Source organism: Calypte anna, chromosome 2 (assembly GCF_003957555.1).
Source record: "Calypte anna isolate BGI_N300 chromosome 2, bCalAnn1_v1.p, whole genome shotgun sequence".
NCBI classification, from domain to species: Eukaryota; Metazoa; Chordata; class Aves; order Apodiformes; family Trochilidae; genus Calypte; species Calypte anna.
The window spans coordinates 21060337-21079481 of NC_044245.1; the positions used below are offsets into that span (position 1 = coordinate 21060337).

General features: G+C 39.8%; 1 protein-coding gene across 1 annotated transcript in view; it reads left to right on the forward strand.

The window, feature by feature from the left end:
- Positions 1 to 19145, forward strand: part of CUBN (cubilin) — a 139420-nt gene that overhangs the window by 42889 nt on the left and 77386 nt on the right. Inside the window, exon 28 of the mRNA XM_008492690.2 lies at positions 10778 to 10937. Within this exon, the coding sequence (XP_008490912.2) occupies positions 10778 to 10937 (160 nt within the window). The remainder of the gene's footprint in view (positions 1 to 10777; positions 10938 to 19145) is intronic.

Here is a 19145-nt window from a genome sequence, read left to right on the forward strand (position 1 = left end):
AAAAAGAAAAAAAGACTTGTAGTTGTTCAGCTAAGATAAATGACTTTTCTGCCATCTGCTAGTTTTGAGATTCTTTTATTGCAAAGAGTCCTAAAAGGGGAAAGCTCTGATGCCCTGGCTGAGTGTAACACTGGGAAAAATAGGGGTATAATCCCGTTCACTGTAGTTCAAGTGGGTGGTGAATGAACCATGTGCCAGATCACTTCACCATTTTCTTGGAAGAAGCAGGAAGCAGTTACTCAGATTCTGTATAGTTCCACTCAGAAACCAGAGTAGCCGCTGATCCTGATTAGGTGCTCTTTTTCCCCAGAGGAGTTTTTAGGTGCCTCTTCTCCTATCTTTTGGGTTCAGTGGCAGCAACTCTCCCTCCTCAGCCCCTTGCAGCCCCTTGCATCATCCTACTTGTCTTCTTGTCTCAGTGGCAGCCCTAAAGAGAGCAGCCTGATGCTCTGTGGCAGCTCGCTGATGGCAGGCTTGGTGACAGTAGTTATTGCTGGGAGGCTGGGGATGGGAAGGACAACAGTTAGCTGTTAGGTTGCATTAGGTGATGATCCCAGTTGTGGTGAAAGAAAGGGAAAGTGGTATGTCAGGGAGGATGACAGGATTAAGTGTTAGGTTTGTTATGGCAAAGAGCTGACCTGCCTGAGCAGGGTAGAGTCAAGACATTGCAAATGTCTCAAGCAAGACTTCTGATTTTCTTTAAATCTTTCTGAATTCTGAAGGAGAAAATCATGGTGCTTGGGGGACAGAGTACTCAGTGTTCCTGAGTAATGTTGGACCTGGCCCACTAGACAAAGTGGCTTTGGTCTTTGTCTTCATACTGGAAAAGGACCCACTCTTCACCTTCATGCTTAATTATGACTTACATTTCTGACATAAACCTGCATATAGTTTACAAGAAGATAATTTTCCATCACGATTAATTCAGTCTGATATACACAGAATATATTAATTTGCTATTTGCTCCCTGGCTTATTTCACATGTGAGTCAGAAATTAAATATGTAGTATGACAAAACCAAATGTTTCTACTCACAGGTTTTCCTAGTGATTTTCTGTTACCAAAGATCTGTTACCATCACTTAGAGGAAATAACTTGCAAATACAGGACAAGGAAAAAGATAGATGTCCAAAGAGTACAAGTAAGTGCAAATACAGTGCATGGCTGTCCCAGACTGCTGCTGTAGAGCAGTCACAGCTCTACAATGAGAAGTCAGCCATGTACTGAATTACCTATTTCCTTTTTTCCTTTGATCATGGTATGCTTCTTGTGAGTCAGACTGACTGGCATTTGCAGCACCTGGCTGGTGTCACTCATGGTGAGCAGCATTCCCCCTCCACAGGGAGTCTTGAATGACTCTGAATGTGTCTGGCTCTGGCAGGACCTGCATCTCCACTGCTTCAGCACATACAATAATTTATATCTGTGTCAAGTAGGAAGGAGAAAGCTCTGCTCTTCTGACTTGTTGGAAATTTTCTGCCCTTGTGCATAGGTGCCAAAAATTGAGAAGGGGCAGTGTGGGAGGGAGGCACAATTGCAGCTTTTTATAATGTAATTCTCTAGCATCTCATATGAGCAGTTCATCAGCAAAGGAGAAGCAGTGTTTATGGCCTGTCAGAGGGTGTTGGCTCATTGCTAGCAATGCTCACAGGATTTGTGACATTTTGGAAGGACTTTTGCAGGGGAGTTTCAAGAATATGAGTTTAATCACTCAAGATAAAGACATGTACAGAAGTGGTAGCAGACTGTTTCCCAGTGATGCTGCACTAACTGTAATTAGATTGGATGGTCTTTAGATTGCATTGCATGCTGTGGTTTGGCTTAGTAACCTAACATTAGTTTTTCTAGAGGAGTCACAAGGCTGTAGTCAGTGAGATATTGCAGACAGTGACATAGAAATGTCATTACTTCCTCTACACTCACCAGGTTATTAGCTGAAGAAGCATATATTTAATTCCCCGTCTTTAATAATGAATTACCTTCTTATTTAGTATAACAGAACATAATGTCCAGAGAGGAAAAGCTATTTTGTAAGTAAGGAGAATGTCATGCTGTTGCCTGAAGAGTCAAGTCTTGCAGTAGAATTGAAATTTATTCCTTTCTTGTCAAAGAAAAGTATTATTTGAAAACCACTAATCTTTCTGTCCTTCAGAGACAATCTCCCTCCATGTCCTTCTGCTCAGAAAGTACAACTGTGCCTTGAAGTCCAGTCTCTTTAACATCTGTTTTTAATAAGTACAGGGGAGACCTTGCCTTCAGCCTTTGCAAGATGACATCAGCCTGATAATAGATAGTAAAACTGTGTCATGTGACACAATGTGCAACAAGACAAGGTTCAGAGCTCTCTGAGTCTGACCCCCTTAGTCTACTGGCAATTCTAGAATTATCATTGGCTTAATGCAAAATAACATCTTATGGGTGCAAGCAACTGCCTGATAACAAAAGCAGCATTCCTCCTGCTGCAGGGCAGGACCGAGTTCCTCTTTTCAATAAATCTTCTGTGCTTGCTCACTGCCAGTGTACTTAAGCAGTCCAGATTGTTTCATCAATTAGGCTCAGAGTGGTTAAAATATCACTGCACCCTTATATGTGGAATATTATCAAATGAGTATAGTAATTAATATGGCATCTGCTCCTGGGAACTCTTTTATTTCCCTCTGGTAGTTACAGGAAATGTCCTTTTTTTTTTTTTTTCTTTTTCTTTTTATAAAGCAGAGTAGTATTTTAGGGAGGTGCCATAATATCCTTTCTCTCCATTTGGGAATACTGCATTAGATAAGTGTCCCTTGCACTCCGCTGGTCAGTCTCTTTCTTTATTAGCTTGTCATAGAAAAAAAAATCTTACACTGTTTCTAGTGCTTGTAATTAGTAAATATACTTAAACCATGTTAGGAGATTATAACATTTAATTTATGAGTGTGTCTTTTTCAAGTGATGCAGGAATTCTTCAAGCAGACCATGGCTTTGCATACGGCCAGGCACTGATTTACAAAATGTCTTTGGTAGTACATTACCCTGGGGAAGCAGATGATATATTAAATATACCATCCATTTTCTGCAGACAGACATCACATTACAGCCTGCTGGCCAGACGGCAGTGGTAGCCATTTATATATTACCATCTAAGTTGGTAGCATGCCAGCCTATCCCTGAATTGCTTCAGGGGTTTATGGGCCTCAACAAGAAGCCCTTCAGTGTAAGACTGGAAGGATAAAACCAAAAATTCTCCTTGTATTTCTGTAATTCTTGTAATTTCTGTATTCCCCTCACCATTGGGACACAGGGAAATCTTAGGTCTTGCACTGATTTTCAGTGAGAGATCTGGATATTCAGGAGACTGTTGCACCAAAAAACCTTCCCACCCTAGGCAAGAATGGATAAGGGCTCAGATTTTTGTTTTCCCAGTTGTGGGCTTTGCAAGAATTGAAGAAGAGTTTTGCATTGAAAGGTTACTTAGAAGCAGAGTTACAAATGCACACAACCCCCCACACCCCTCTAGACAGCTCAATGTGTCAGTGGTGAAAGGGTTGCATGGTGCCTCCAGAAACCTCAGATGACAAGAAGCACGAGTGAAGCCAGCACAGAGACTGCTTTTGGACTCACAAAATGAGTCAGACCTTCATGGACTCAGTGTTGTCCACACCCTGCCAGCTCAAAGCAGTGTGACTTTGCCTGTGTTTTCAGAAAAAAGCACTGTACAATGAAGTGACTGTGAAATAGTAGCATATGATAGCACTATGCATACCCCCTGTTGGGGAAAGGGCATTTAGGACTCATGTAGTTGCAGCTCCTCTCTTCTCCTCTCCTCTCTTCTTTTTCTGTATTCCAAATTTTACTGCCCAGGACCTATGACACTGTCTGTGCAATGAAGTGGCTTATTCCACTCAGCATGGGCATCACAATATGAAGTGACCTGGTGGCTAGAGAAATGTCATCCGAGTTAGTCAAAGACTCCCTTCATCATAAGGAAGACCCCATGGAGTTCAGAGAAAACCACAATGGACTTTGAGGAAGGTCTTGTCTCTTCCCTTCCCACTGTAACCATGAACATGCAGTTTTGCTTTCTTGAAAATCCAAGAGGCAGGAATATTTTCCTCTTCTCCCAAATCTTCATTTGTCAAGACCAAGCTGAAGTCCCCTCAGTTCCCCTAGTTATGCATGATGCTAGTTTTCTCAAATAGGATTCTCATGGAGGCCCTCTCTGGCCTCTCGTGGTGTCAGTGCATTGTTGCTTGCAGTGGAAGCTCAGTCCATCTGGTCTGGCAAAGCATAAGAGGAGCAGCGCTCAGCCATGCACACGAGTCAGCAGTGCTGCAAACTTTTCAGACCTCCTGGGCTTTTCAGAGCAGGTGCAGCTCCTCCACCCCTCCCCCTGATTGCTGTGTCCCTAGGCACAACCTTGTCTCTTTGTAAAGTCCTTTTTCCACAGCAGCAGCTTTCAGATGAAAAATTACTTTGCAAATATTATTATCCCATGCCCAAAACCATTTCTTCTCCCTCTACCATGAATGGATTCTCACTTTAGAGAATCTGCCTCAATTTCTGAGGCACTGCAGAGAGCAGGCACTTTCTCAAAATAACCACAGCCTTGTGACCAGGCACGTGTGATCCCAGTGCCCCAAGGGTGGGGATCCCCTGGCAGCCCCTTGCTCAGCCAAGGTGGGAGAGACTTGAGAGGTCCATTTGGTTGCTGGCCATAACAGCAAAGCCTTGCCCGTACCTCAGGGATAGGCACGGGGTCAGAAAGAGAACACCAGGGCAGTCAGCATTTGCCCTGGGCAATGGAGCCATGTTTTGGGGTCAAAGCACCCACAGTGGTTAGCAGAAAGATGGACTTTCCAGGTGCACTCCTGCTGCCTTGCTTTTAGCTCAGCCTGCTCCATCCACTGTGCATGGGTGAGACTCCAGGACTGCCCCAGGCAGCTGACTGAGACCTTCTCCTTCCAGAGAGCGAAGGTGAAGGTGCTCTCCTAATAGAGGTTTGGGGATTGAAAATGCTGATCACATAAGGGGTTGAGTGCAGGTCTTGGGGTTAACCGACTAGGTGAATGTCTTCTAGGCATTTTCTTTCTTTAACAGCAGTTGTTTCCTACTCCAATATCTAAAACATTTTCAAAATTGCATCCAAAGATAAACTCTGCATTTCTTACATTCTTGTAGTAAAGGCAGAGTCTTGCTGAAGAAAGTAATTTTTAAAAAATAATTTTTAGAAATGAGCCTTTCCTAGAAAGTCAGAAATGAACAGATTTGCCTGTAGCTAGAAATTCTTGTTTTCTTTGAGAAGATAGTAAATAGTAATATAAGAAAAAAATTATTTTTTTAAAAAAATCACTGCAGTTGAATGTGGAATTTCACTTTGCTTGAAGCTTTCAAAGGGCTTGAAGTATTTCAGGCTCAGGTTACAAGACAAAACATAGATAAAACTCTTACTGTTAAAAAACTAATCCCTTATACATTTCCATATGATAGATAAATCCAACAAGATTAACCTACATGCATAGTGATGCAAGGTATCGAACTCCATTGTACTATGAAATAAAATGGTCAATTCATGAAAGTGCATCACTGTGAGGAGATAAGAAAGCTGCCTCTGGTGGTCAGAGCAAGCTGTATCAAAGGTCACCAAGGGCATAAACATATTTAAATAATAATAGGAAATCATTATTTAGAATAAGTGCTTAAGGAGAGATTTTCTTCTGGTGGCAATTGCAAACAGTTCCCATCATGCAAGCACAAACATAATCTTATTTTGTTCTCCTGTGTGTGCGTAAATAACAAGGCTCCACACAGAAAGTTGGTCTAAGTCTTAAGCTGCCTTTGTATGAAAACTATGTTGCTGTGGTGCTTCTCCAGCATAATGTGCCACATGCTGGAGCTTTAGTTTTCTGTGGTGTTGGGTTGAGGTTTTTTGATTTGGTTTTTGTTGTTGTTGTTTTTCTGTTTAGTTTTTCTCTGGCTGAGAGACCTGCAGATTCTTAAGCTTTCACTCTAATTCTTCTAGATGTGAATGTGTTGCTTGGAAATAGATTGTTTTTATTTTTGTTATTTCTTGCTTTGACAATTAATGGTGATCTCACTTTGGAGTGTTTTGTGTTGATTGATGATTATCTTGTCTGGCTTTTGCGTCAGTTTTGTTTTCTGGTAATATATTTGTTGTGATGTCATGAAACATTCCTTTCCAAAAAAAAACGACCAGTTCAGGAAGAGCTGCTCAGATACCTGTAATCACTGCTTCTAGTGTTTAGAGCAGTCAAAACAACTCCATATCTGGTTTCCCACTTGTAATAGCAAAAGGATACTGAATGTGGCAGAATAGCTGTTGGAGGATACAGGCTCTGGCAATGGCTGGGGCACTGGTCTGATGCAAGGCACAGCCTCCTTTCTCCAGTTCTGCAGATACAGCCCAGGGCTGTTGCTGTTGTTCCCTGTAAAAAGGCTTTTGAATGGAAAACAATTAATTTCAAGACTCAAATTGAGATAATTATTGCTAGAATTACACATAATTATGTAATGAATTAGTGACATCTGATAATAGAATTATTTACAGCACACTAAATTGAGAACTGTCAGTATTCATAATTTCAGATGGGATTTTCCCATCATGTGAAACTGACAGTTTGACTTTGAAGCCTCCATTATCTCTGCATCAAGACTATGTGTAGTGCCTAACTAGTTAGCAGCTTTTTTCCAGAGTAGGTTATGGTGGGGGATTTCCTATATAATTATTTTTCCAAATTCAAAAAAAAAAAAAAAAAAAAAAAAAGGTACCCTTTCACAGAAATAAAGTTCTCCAAGAAAAAACTGAAATTTTGTGCTAAAAAAAAATAATAAAGATTTCTGCCGGGAAAACTGAACAGATGGAGTCCCACTACCTGTTTGGAAGGCTTCTGCCAGTATCATTTTGCAAGAAGGAATAATCTTGACAAGGTGCTCAGCTAGAAAAATTTACCTGCTTTGAGTATGCTCTGTTTGTTTTGTATTCCCTGTTTGTTTGAGATCTTTATTACTTTCCAAGCAGCAGAAAATCCATTTTCCAGTCAGCTCAATCTTTTAGCCCTTGCTCCTATTCTGGCAGTGAGCTTCTCTCTGACAGAGGTCATGCTCCTTTGCTCCTCCAAGGAGAGGTGAACAGCTGTGGTCTCCAAAGCATTGTTACTGGTATCAGCCACAGATTTCCAGGCTGAAGAGTCAGAAGAGGCAAAATGTAATACTGGTGAGGACTGGTGTCTCTTCTGGGAGACCCACCCAAGCTGAACCCTTCCAGCAGGCTTGGCTAGCCCTGCTCTCCCAGCTACACTCCTGTGTACAGCAGATGTTTTTCAGCTGCCACATTTCTGCTGGGCAGTCCCACAGCTCAGTTCATTCCTTAGGGAGCTAGTGCCTCCCCTTTTTACTTTTGTGTCAGCCAATACACTTGCTCCTAGGCAGCCTGGTAAGGAGTTTCTCTGAACAGTTATTGAACCTGTGCCTAATAATTCATCTGAATGTATTGCATCTCTGTCTGGGTCTGGTGCTGGGATACAGGCTGATGATATGGAGTGCTCTGGATGCTGCTATTAAAGAGGGGAAGCTAAGGATCTGAACGTGTGCTGCAACTGTTTGCATAATTTGCTTGTTGAATTGTCTGCCAAAATCATTATGAAGCCCTTGGGTTTTCTGATGGAGGCTAAGAGGTCTAAACAAATCAATAAATTACAAAAAAAATCTACATAGAAAGCAAGCAAGTGCTTTCTTCCCAGTGACAAGCTGGGAGAAAGCTCAGTCCTTAGTTTCTATACTAAGTATGGTTCTGGAGTAGCTAATAAGCAGCCCCCAAATTAAATTGTCTTGTGCAAGCCAAGGGAGTACTTTGCTTCTCGCAGCCTGGGGAAAAACCTTCTCTCAATTTGCAGCAATCCTTTAGGATAGTACAACTGAAAAAGCAGGCCCTTAAACGAGAAATGTTATCTCAGAGATCAGAAAACAAATTGTGGCTCATGAGATCTGTATTCAGCTTCAGTTTCACTTGCCTGTATTTGTGTGAGAGCAAATGTGGTTTGAGAAGTTCAAAATGCCCTGAACACACACAGCTGTTCCCTTCATTTAGAAGTGAAAGAGAGCTCAAGATTCCTCCAGTCCTGGGTCTGCCTCTCTCAATGGGTTACATCTGGCCGAGCACTCCAATTTCCTTCAAAACTCCTCTCTGAACCCAGACCCAGAGGGCAGTGCGGCATGAAGGGGTTGCCATAGTAACCGTTTGTGTTTCGAAAAACTGACACAGTGTTTTCAGGGGAAATTACACAGAAATGTGACGGTTACTGTCTTAAATAAAAATAACTCTCCCTTGATGAATCAAAGTTTCAGTAGACTCAGGAAGGTTGTTTGTTTGTTTGTACTGGAAAGCTTCAGAGTATGATTTAGTCCATAGCTCTTTAGACAGGTTTTTCATTTGTAATCACTAAACCTAAGGGCTGATAACTGAATATGTATCAACAGATTTTATGCTTCTATTCAGAGCACAGATTAATCATCTTCACATTGATCCAATCTCCCGCATTCATACTTTCCTGGTGTAAGATTTCCCTGGCTTGATGCCACAGAAATACGAGTAGTATATACCACAAAGCTGTTGAAGGAATTGGTGCTATTAAAAAAATCTAATTGGACCTGACTTTATTTCATTTTGCTGAACTTAAGCCACAAGAGAAGCATAAGGCTCTCAGCCTGGCTTGGAGGAAGGTCACAACTGTAATGCTGGGCATGGGACAGCTCATATGTCTGTTAGGCAGTCCTTCAAACTTTACATTTGGAAAAAATATGGATGGATGTTCAACTGTTCTTTATGACAATTTCCTATCTATTTTTGATGACATCTGATCAAAGCTTTGTAAGAAATACCACCAAGTGGTCTACAATTAGAAGCTTTTAAGCTTTTCTTATCTCTCATAAAGAAATCATACCAAATGGAGTGATACTTCTCAAGTTATGGTACACTTCTCATGCTCTCAGCCTTTCATTGCATTAGAAGATTGAAAACAAAAAGAGTGGGGTCACCAGCCATAAAATTGGCCATGGAATATTACCATACAATTATTTCTGCAATTCCCCCCTTGCTTCTGGCTGAGCTGAATCCAATTTATTTTTTATTAAAAATAATACTCAAACTAGATAGTCTGCTTGAGGATTTGAAAACCCTTGAGTAGATTTCTTGGCCCCAACTCTGTCTTAAATCAACCATGAGATTTCTGAGGGTCCTGCAAGACAAACATCTTGAACACAAAAGCTGAGGGCTTAGTTACTTATTCCCATTTGTATGTCTGCTAGAAAGTGTGTGCAAAAATTAGTGGCTAGCATGGTTAATCAATATTTACTGTGATATCATACTTCTATGCTATGGGTGTTGAATGTTGGAGAATTCTTTGTGGAATAAGAGATATTTGGAAAAGAAATTGCAACGGAGAACAAAGATAAATAAACATTGACTGTTTTCTCTAAAGATCATAGATTTTATTCTTTGCACAAAGAGAGCTTTACAGTGATGGCTTTAGAACAGAGAAAAGATTTTGTTGAAATTCTGAAAGGAAGCATGCCAAAAATTCACAATGAGAATGTTCAGACGTGGTTTCTGTGCCAGTAATTTGCTGTGTTGAGTTTTGAAGATGTGCTTTGTGAGACAGAAGATCAGATGAACTGTGGCAGAGATAAAAAAGGGCAATGGTTGCTGGTTTTCTAAACGTTAAGAATCATTGCATGATTTCTAACAAAAGTAGAAATCTGATTCCTAACTAGGCAACAAAATGTAATCTGATACCATAAGTAAAAGGCAATTTAGGTAAAATGTCTTATTTTTACCAGTTTGCAAAAAATTATATACCTCACCCATGAAAGATGATGCCGAGCATTGGGATATTTGGTGAGGAACATAGATTCATATTCTTTATGCTTTACAGGATTTGAAAGACCTTTAAATCTTAAACCTTTGGAGATAACAAATGTAAAGAGGGTTAAAAGCTCTAACCATCCACTATAACCCCATCAAACCATGAAAACTTGTATTGTTTTAATTTAAATGTGAATATGTGGCTAAATTCCAATTTCAAGATTTAAACATGAATTTTTTAATGTTTTGGTTTTTTTTTTTTAGAGTGGATGCGTTTGCCAACACACTATCAAAATATCCTCATATAGAATATGAGTAGGAAATTAAACGTAAAGTGTGTCTAAGCACAAAAGTTCAGAAAGCACAACTCAATCCATTTCTCCAAAGCAGGAGGTTTGCCTTGTATTTTTTGAGAATTTACTTTGCTTTTGGTTTTCAGTTTGTTCTCACAACTCGGGGAGAGCCTGGCAATACTGAGTGCTTGGTTTCCTCCATTACAAGTTTAGTCAGTCCTGAAATCACCTGAGTGGAATCTGAAAGAAATTAAGATGTAAACAGAGTTGTCACTGAGGGAGGCACCTGGCATGTTAGATGCATGGTCCAATCAGACACGTGACATCCCGTTTTTTTTTTCTGTTTCAGGTCATTGCCATCTGCCCTTTATCTTCTTCCCCAGCAACCCTCAATACATACAAAAACAAAGAGCAAAGCCTTCCTAGTGTTCAAAGTGTTCAGCCAGATTTAAAGACATATTGCAGTTATATGTGCTCATAATTTCATCTAAGTCTTACCCTGCTCATATTGTTGTGTAAAGGTAGCCAGTGGGAGAAGTCTCACTATTTCTTTGGCAAGCAGTACAAAACATTAAGGATTGGAGAGCTGCTTTTTACTCACTGGGTTCCTTGCTTTTCATTTCAGCTCTATGATGGGCCTGATGTACAATCCAACCTGACAGGCACTTTCTGTGGACAGTCTCTTCCACTGGCAGGGAGTACTACAGGGACCAGCCTTCATGTGGTGTTTTATTCTGATGGTCTGAATGCTAGAAGTGGGTTCCAGATGCTGTGGCATGTTAATGGTAAGTTAATCAGAGAAAGTATGTTTCTTTAGAATTCCTCTAATACTTTGCCAGTGGATGTTTCTGCACATGGACACCTTCAAAGATCATCTGCTCAGAGAATGAGAGCTGTTAGAGCTTTCATTTGCAGGAGAAGGAACAGAATGGGAGGCATCTGAAAAATTTCTCTACTGAACAGGAGGGATATGCTATTACAAGGGAATCATAGGTGATTTAGGCTTTCTAGTGGGAAACAGCCCTCAGTTTGCCTCATTCCTACAAACTTGTGTTTTCTGTGCAGGCTTCTCTCCAGTTTTCTTGAGTGGTTCTTGTTGGATAGCATGAGCGGGGTTTTTTTCTTGTTCTTGCATGTTACAAAGGCTGTCACAGGCTTCAGTAAATAGGCAAGCATGCATGCCAGTTACAAACAAATCTGTTAATGACTGTACAAATGTAAACTAATGCAATTTCTTCATGAGGGGTGCTACTAATGCAACTTTTCCACTGCTTATTTAAAAGCAATATTGGTCTATAACAAGATTAAATGATGTACCATTGTAGATTCCATCAAAGAGGATCCAGGCCTGAAAATAATTAAATCACCAGAGTTGCCCTGTCTAATCTGTTTGCACCATTCAGATTTGACAGCACTGTTAAGCAGCTGAAATGGGCTGCAGAGGCCTCAGTGTGGGTTGCTGAGGTATACAGCATGATATACATTGTTTGAATAGGAGCTCCTCTGCATTACCACAGACTGCTGGCATTTGTGGGCTCCCAAAGACTCTTGCTGACTAGACAGAGGTGTTTTGCATTCAGTGGAGGTCAAGGAGCATTTCTGGGCAAAAGAGAGACATATGTGGGAGGAGTGAGATGTGTGGCAGGAGCCAGCAGGGGAAGTGCTGCAGCACAAAGGTACATTCTTGTGCTTTGAGGTGACGTCATTCTGGGTCTGCACAAAAGAAGAAAAAGTGGATGCTTTTATGCATAGCCAGATGACATCAGCTCCACAGAGTAGCCATGGTACTGGGTTAACTTGCTTTTCTAAAGTTCTCAAAGCTTTCCAGAATCTGCCTGCATGGTAAGCACTCCACATCCCCCTCCAAGCATTTCCCAGACTCTCCAGATCTCTCCCACCCCCCTGCACTCTTTTTCTGAACTGACACATTCACTTCTCTGCCAGACAGCACTGACCCCCTGTTAATTTCTGGACGATAAACTGCAGCCTGATGCTGCATAGGGCCCAGACTGCTAATGTGGAATTGTGTCTAAGCAGCAGAGCAAAATCTGTGGGTTCAGATAGAGCTGGCTCCTAGGGAATGTCATTGCTGGCACTGAGTATTATAGCTGCGACTTCTGACAGCCTGTAATATGAGTGCAAGTTCCTCCAGAGCACTGTTCATTTCAGGCACTTGTGTTTTTGCGTGGTGTCATGCACAAATGTGGATATTTCTCTTAGTGTTGGTGGTGATATTGCCTGGACATATACTGTTGCCCTACACTGGATAAAATTAGTTATTTTCCTGTGGCTGGAGATGCTATTTTTGCTTCTCCATTCTGAAATCTATCAAATACACCAAAAAAATCTCATCGTAGAAAGTCTTCTCAACTAGAGGAAGTCATCAGGAGATGCAGCCTTTCAGTTGGGTATTTTGGAATGTGGCATTCAGCTCCACTCTTGTCTGCAGGCAGATCCCTAAGGGAATCTAAATCTGGATCTGGTAGCATCTCACCAGACAAGAAAGTAACCCAGTGATATATATTGCTGAGAGCCAAGCTTTTTATTCTGTTCCAGTGACAAATGTGTGATCAAGCTGCTGTGAAATATTTGTCAAGCTGTCCAAGTACTCCTTAGCAGTTGTGAAGCATCTATAAGATATATATCAAGGGCATGCACATGCTTTGGTGACAGAAGAGAGCAGCACTTAACATTTGCCATCATGTGCCTAATACAGTTCACTCTTTCCAGCAGCTTTGCTTGCAGTTATGAGGTGATCTCAAAAAGCCAAAAGCTTACCTTGTTGGTAACTGACCTGAGGAGGCCTCCCTGGCATACATGACACAAAACTGAAGTGTTTTTTTTTTAAAATATGTGAATCTGAACTTCCCAGTTGCTGAGACACTTCTTTTCAGTTGTTGAGTTGCTGATCTGGGTTGCTGAAGGAAGCCTATTCTTTAGACTTTCCCAAAGACAGAATTAGTAACTGATCTTAGAGAATGCTGTTATTTATGCTTAAAATTGTCCTATATAATTTTAACTTGGATGGAAAGCTGTAGTGCAAATAATTAAATTTAAAAGTGGTTGTGGCTCTTAAATAGCACTCCTGTTTAAGGGATTTCATCGATGAGGCTGGATTTAGAATTGATTTGGATAAATCACTGGTGTTTTCTTCTGCAACCAAGGACTCAAGAGAATCTTTCACCAGAGGAAAACTTGAATATGCAAGCTTCTCATTCCATTTCTGCTGTTTATTAGGAAGTTTAATATATATATTGGGGCATATATTGGTCCTTTGAGAAAGAAGAAACTCTTAGTAATATTCTGGATATTGCAAAGGTGGCATAGCAATCTAATTGCTTTCTTTAAAAAAGAAAAAAAAAACCAAAAAACAGGAGGCAAAGGGGGCAAAAGTCTTTCAGTGCAAAATTACACCAGGGGCACCTATCACTCTCTGTGGAGACACCTATTTCTTAGACCCATCACTTACCTTTTTAAGCGATGTGCATGTAGGAGATGACTGCTTTTTATATACATCTGCTTTCATTGAAGCTCACTCATTTGACTGCTTGATTTTAGTGAGGTTTATAAATTCAATTCTCTTCTCAGCATAGTCAAAACTTGCACCCACTATTCTGTTTTCTGTGACACATTAATTTCCCCTTTTAAAAAGAAGCAAAGCACACTACTGGGAAAATAATTACATAGCCCCAAGGTATTGTATTGCTCTTTTCTTTCGCTGTCTTCTTCCAGCTGGATTTCCTCAAGAATTGATAGATGGACAGGGTGCAGAAAAAAACACTTGGTTCATGAAAAGAGGTTTTTATTAGCCTGGGTCTGTATTTTCAGAAGATGAAACTTATGAAAGTGAATACAGTACCTAGAGACTGGTGTTTACAGTGTATTTGTCAGGTAAAATGTGAAATAGTTTGTTAGCTCTTCATGGAAGCATAACAGAAACCAAGAATATATTAGGATGCAGAAGCCATTCCCTGCAGACATTTGCCAGGCATCCAAAGGACTTGCTGGAGAGAATATTGCCTTGCAGGTCAATGAGCTGAGGCCTGATTTCCTAAGCCTGAATCATAGCTCTGTTGTTGATTTCTTGTGCACCCTTTGATGAATTGCCATTTGTTCAGTTTTCTATGACTATTCTTTTTCAAGGTCTTTCTGTCACATGAAGTTTAAGTGACAGGGTCTGTCACTTTGAAGTCCTGACAAGTTGTTTTGTGGTGTGGGTGCTACCATGTTCAGAGGTGGCTTTTTGTATTGAGTCTGGCTATTAAAAACATGTTCTCTGTGACAGCTAGGGATAAATTAATTTCTGTTTCTTCAGCAAGCTGGATCTCACTCTACCCCCCCAGACAAATGCGTAATATCAAGGGCAAACATTTTATTAAAATGTTTGTTGCTGAAAAGTTCAATCAATGTCTGAGAGCTAGAAAATGGCTTTTTTTTTCTTTTTTTTTTTCTTTTTTTTTTTTTTTTTTAATTATATTTAACATTGATAACTGATATGTGGTCATTCAGGACCTTGGTGGTTTCTGCTCTTGTTTAAATACCTATATTTCCCCTTATGTCTCTGGGTCTGTCTTTATTCATTAGTAGTCTGTCTTTATTCATTATTCATCTCTGAATCCTTTCATTTCCTGACCTCTGATTTTACAGAACCAGTACCAGTTCACTTGAAACTTTGTGGAAAGTATTTTTCTATCTTGTGCCTAAAACATACCCATGAATAAATCTGAAAATCTTGCAAATAATAGAGGTTTCCACAGATTACTGCTTCTCTGTTAAGCTATAATTAACACCATCTGCTAACCAGACGAGCAGTAATGTGGAAAGGTCTCTAAGTTTTCCCTTGCACAATCTTCAGCAACTACTTAGATTTTAGTCAGAGGAAAGCAAAGAAAACAAATATAAGTTTCCTGAGATTTCTATTTGTTGTCTGATTTCCTAGCAACTAACACCAGGTTTGGTAGTTGTTTTAAGCATTTTTCTAGGGAATTCCAGGACCTTTACACTACTGAAAGAATATCTTTCCTCCCTTCTTTTCTCAGTTTAACCGCAGGGCTGAAGTTTCCAAAATGACTCAAGGAGGTCTGCACAAACTGAGGATATGCTGAATGCAGTTCAGCTACAAGAAACTTTTCCACAGTGCAGCTATCTGTATATCTGACCACATACAGCAAGAGCATATTCTTCTGTGCTGAGAAAAACTAGGAATGAATGGTTCCAGATAAATCACTATTATTTCAGGGAGAGATGAAGTCATGCAGTAATTTATAGATTGTTTCCACATTTATATTTACCCCAAAAGACCAAATCTTTTTTACTTTTTTTGCCATAACCAGCAAAAATTCCAGATTTGAATAGAAGCAAATTTTAATCTGATGTTTGCAGACAAATATAAACATTGGGAGGTTTGTATTCATTTAATGGTGATGCCAGAAATGGAAGAAGTTTAATTAGTTGAGATGATTACATCATTGTTTGAACTTTTCCTCTTTCAATGTCTTAATAGAGTAGGCAGCCTACTTTAGGATGGAAACTCTATTCCAGCTTAAATCAAAATGTATTTCTTATCTTGCTCAGAAAAATAAGAAAAGAATACAATACTGAAGTTTTCCTTTTAAATGCAAAATCCATACATATATTAACATATTTTAATATATGTTTATAAATAAATATGCATCTACATCTTCAGTCTTAACACCATTCATATGAATGTAATTTGTTTGATATCTTTTCTGGTTATTTTAAGTATCTGCCAAGACAGATTTCAAAGCCTTTTAAGCATCTTAAGGCGTGGCCAATTCTTTCACATATAGTGTTTGTAAGCATTCATTTCAAAAAGCTTTCCTATCATTATTGGAGTTTTTCCATTTTAGTGTTCCACATATGTAGCACTTGATTTTAAAGCCAGGAACATTTCTTTTGATGTCTTAAGTATTTCTGCAAATATATTGCTAAAATCTTTTCGTATATTTTTTTATTTTATTTTTATAAAAGCACAACAAAACTGGTTCTTACTTCATCCACATAAGAGCAGTAACATAATATATATACTTCTTACCACTTGGCCAGAAAGTTCAGAGATTATGTGTCTGCTCTGACATGAAGACTTCTGCTGACATATCTAGGTCAGTCAAAACAGTTCAGGTGTGAAGTTCATGTATTTTTCGATATCAGGGAGTCCTTTTAGTCAGTGACTATGTAAGCATAAACTCAAACAATTTCCAATCTGTTTGCAAACAATTACTGAATGACTGGCAGCATGAGTCCAGCATATTAGTTTTGAGAAATTAATCACAGAGATCTGAACTTTACCTCAGGTTTACTGGAGCACTTAAGAAGAATCACTTCTCTTTTAACAAAAAGCCTTTTCTGGGAACATATGTAGTTGGAAGAAAAGAAATGTCACATTAACAACAGTTTGACCTTCGTATTCATGTGCTTCACATACTTCATCCAGAGAGTATCGATTGAGCTCACAAAACTACTCTGGGGAGGCAGCATAAAGTAATGTGAATGCTACCTGCAAGGGTTGCATAAAAAGGAAGATCTGTGCCTCAGAGCTTTCTACGTATCTGAGCCATTTTGGGTTTAAATAAAAAAACATGTCTTTGTGGCTATCAGGAAACTCTCAGTAGGAGAAGCTGAGTCATAACTGTTTAGTTTTAAAACTAAAGCTGTTCCCAGCTTTCTTCAGGATGAGATAAATAGCACTTGGCTTTGTTCTTGCCAGCTGAAACTCCCTGCCTCTCTGTTCCCACCCCTTCGGGAGCCAAACCATGAAGTCTGTTTGTGAGAAATCCTTGTGTTTCCTAAACTGGCAGAAACAGCGGCTTTCCTCTCCTGAAGTCTCTCCTCAGCGTCCATGTCATTCCTACTGCTGAGGAGAAAGAGAGTAACTAACCCCGAGATTTAGCTGCAAAGGCTTCCCTGCTGCTGACATTTTTTTTTTCTTTTTCCTCCAGTTGTAGAAACCTGATTTTGAGGAAAATTAGTTCAGCTTCTGATGGCACTGCGAAAAAACATGGGGTGCTGAGTTATGCTGAAGATTTCTTGCTGTCTGTGTCTCTGCTGAAATGTTCACAGATATTAAAGTGTCAGGGTTTTTACCATTTACCCACTAGTTCAGGCCTCAGATGAAATAAATGCATTCACTTTTTCTGTTTCTCTTTCCAGAGTGACTGAAGGAACAATATTTCAAATGTACTTAAAAACTTCTTTTACTCCTTGGCTGAGACATCTAATAGCTTGACAGTGTTGCTTTGTGGCTCTAGGGCAAATCACCTGAGTTATGGTGCTTTGTGTTCAGCAAGGTAGGGAAAAAGAGAGAAGAACTATGCCTATGCCTATTCACCTGTGAAGTGAAACAGCCATGTAAAGGCTCCTGAGTTACAGCAACTATTGTCCAGTTTTGGTAATTCTTCTGCTTAATAGGTGGTTTTCAAGTGAGTACTGGGTGATGGACTGGCAGAGGTCTGTAATACATTGCTGGCATGGCTGGAAATGTTTTCTGCACTTGTGCATTTGGGTGGCTCCTTATTGGTTTAAAACTGCTTCTTATTGCTTTGCTCCCTTTCAGACCTGCTGCTCTTTCCTGTCATAGTTTTGTATTTTGCAGTCCTAGAGCCAAGTGTGGCAAAGCCAAACTCAAGTTTTCATTAAGAGAGTGGAAGACCCAATGATAGAGAAAATGGCAAATGCTTGTGGGGCTTAGCATCCACACTCCAACAACCCCAAGTTTGTCACAGGAAGTGTTGAGGAAAGTATTTGCATTTAATTGAGGAGCTTGATTTATAGCTTCCTGAAGAAAAAAAACCAAGTGTTAAGCAGAGCAATGGCCAGAGATACTTTATTCAAGTTGTAAATCATGCACAGACTTAGTAGAGATGAGATGAGTTTTACACGTCTATGTGGATTAGTTGAGCAGATCAGTGCAGTTTATGTTATAAAATATCTCCTATAACTAAAAGTTCTGATTTAGATACTATAACACTTCTGACACATTGCAGTATGTGCCTCTGGGAATACAGCAGTCATGGTTTGTTAGGTCGTTTGATGAAGTATTTTGGGTTGGTTTGTTTTTTTTTTTCCATATGACAGAACCTTTTCTCTGGAGAGGAAGCCAAAGATATTGAGTGTGGGCTGTACTTAGAAAGCTCTAGTGACCCCATAAAAGCTGTGTAAGCAGATTAGCTAGGGCCTAAATGAAGCACCTGGTGCCTTATAACGTAGAGAGGAAAAATAATGCTGCTGCAAGGCAGAGATATGCATGTGTAAGATCAGTTCAAATATACAATTACCTTAATTTCTGCATGTGACAGGTACACAGCCACCATACTGGCTTTTCTAGAGGTGAGGCTTCACCATGAATGTAACTGAGCTAATTCTGCCCTGACAATGGAAATGAATTGCCACATGTCCATAAAATGATAAAACTTCTTTGTGCTACCAAATCAGAGCCTGCATTTGATCCATATTTTGCTTTTTTTTTTTTTTTAATCCAGCCCATAATATGCAAGAAATTAATCACCCAAGGGGCAATTTCTTATTTGAAAAGAAAATCCCTAACTTTTCAAACATAGCATATCTTACAATTGCACAGTTACAAATGAATAAAAAAGAACTTTAAACCCACCAAAAGTCAGAAAGCCAGTTTATCCACTGTGACTTGGCAGCTTGTAAGCATGTTCAGTGGGCTGAGGGAAATGCATTGTCTTTAATTTTATGATTTCTAAACCAGTGGGAAATGGCATTTTGACAACAATGGGAAGACCTCCTCCTGATAACTAAGTTTGTGTATTAATTGAGGTCAGTAACAGTTGAGGTTGGATCTTATTCAGCTTTCTAGAACTCATCAAAGTTAGAGCCCAATTCAGTGTTACTTTTTTTGACCCTGTGTCAGTTTCTTCAGCTGTCAAAGCAGATGCTGAGGTATGGTAAGAAACATTCCAAAAACCCGAGGTGAAATGCTTACTGCATGGGAAGTGCCAGCAGATCCA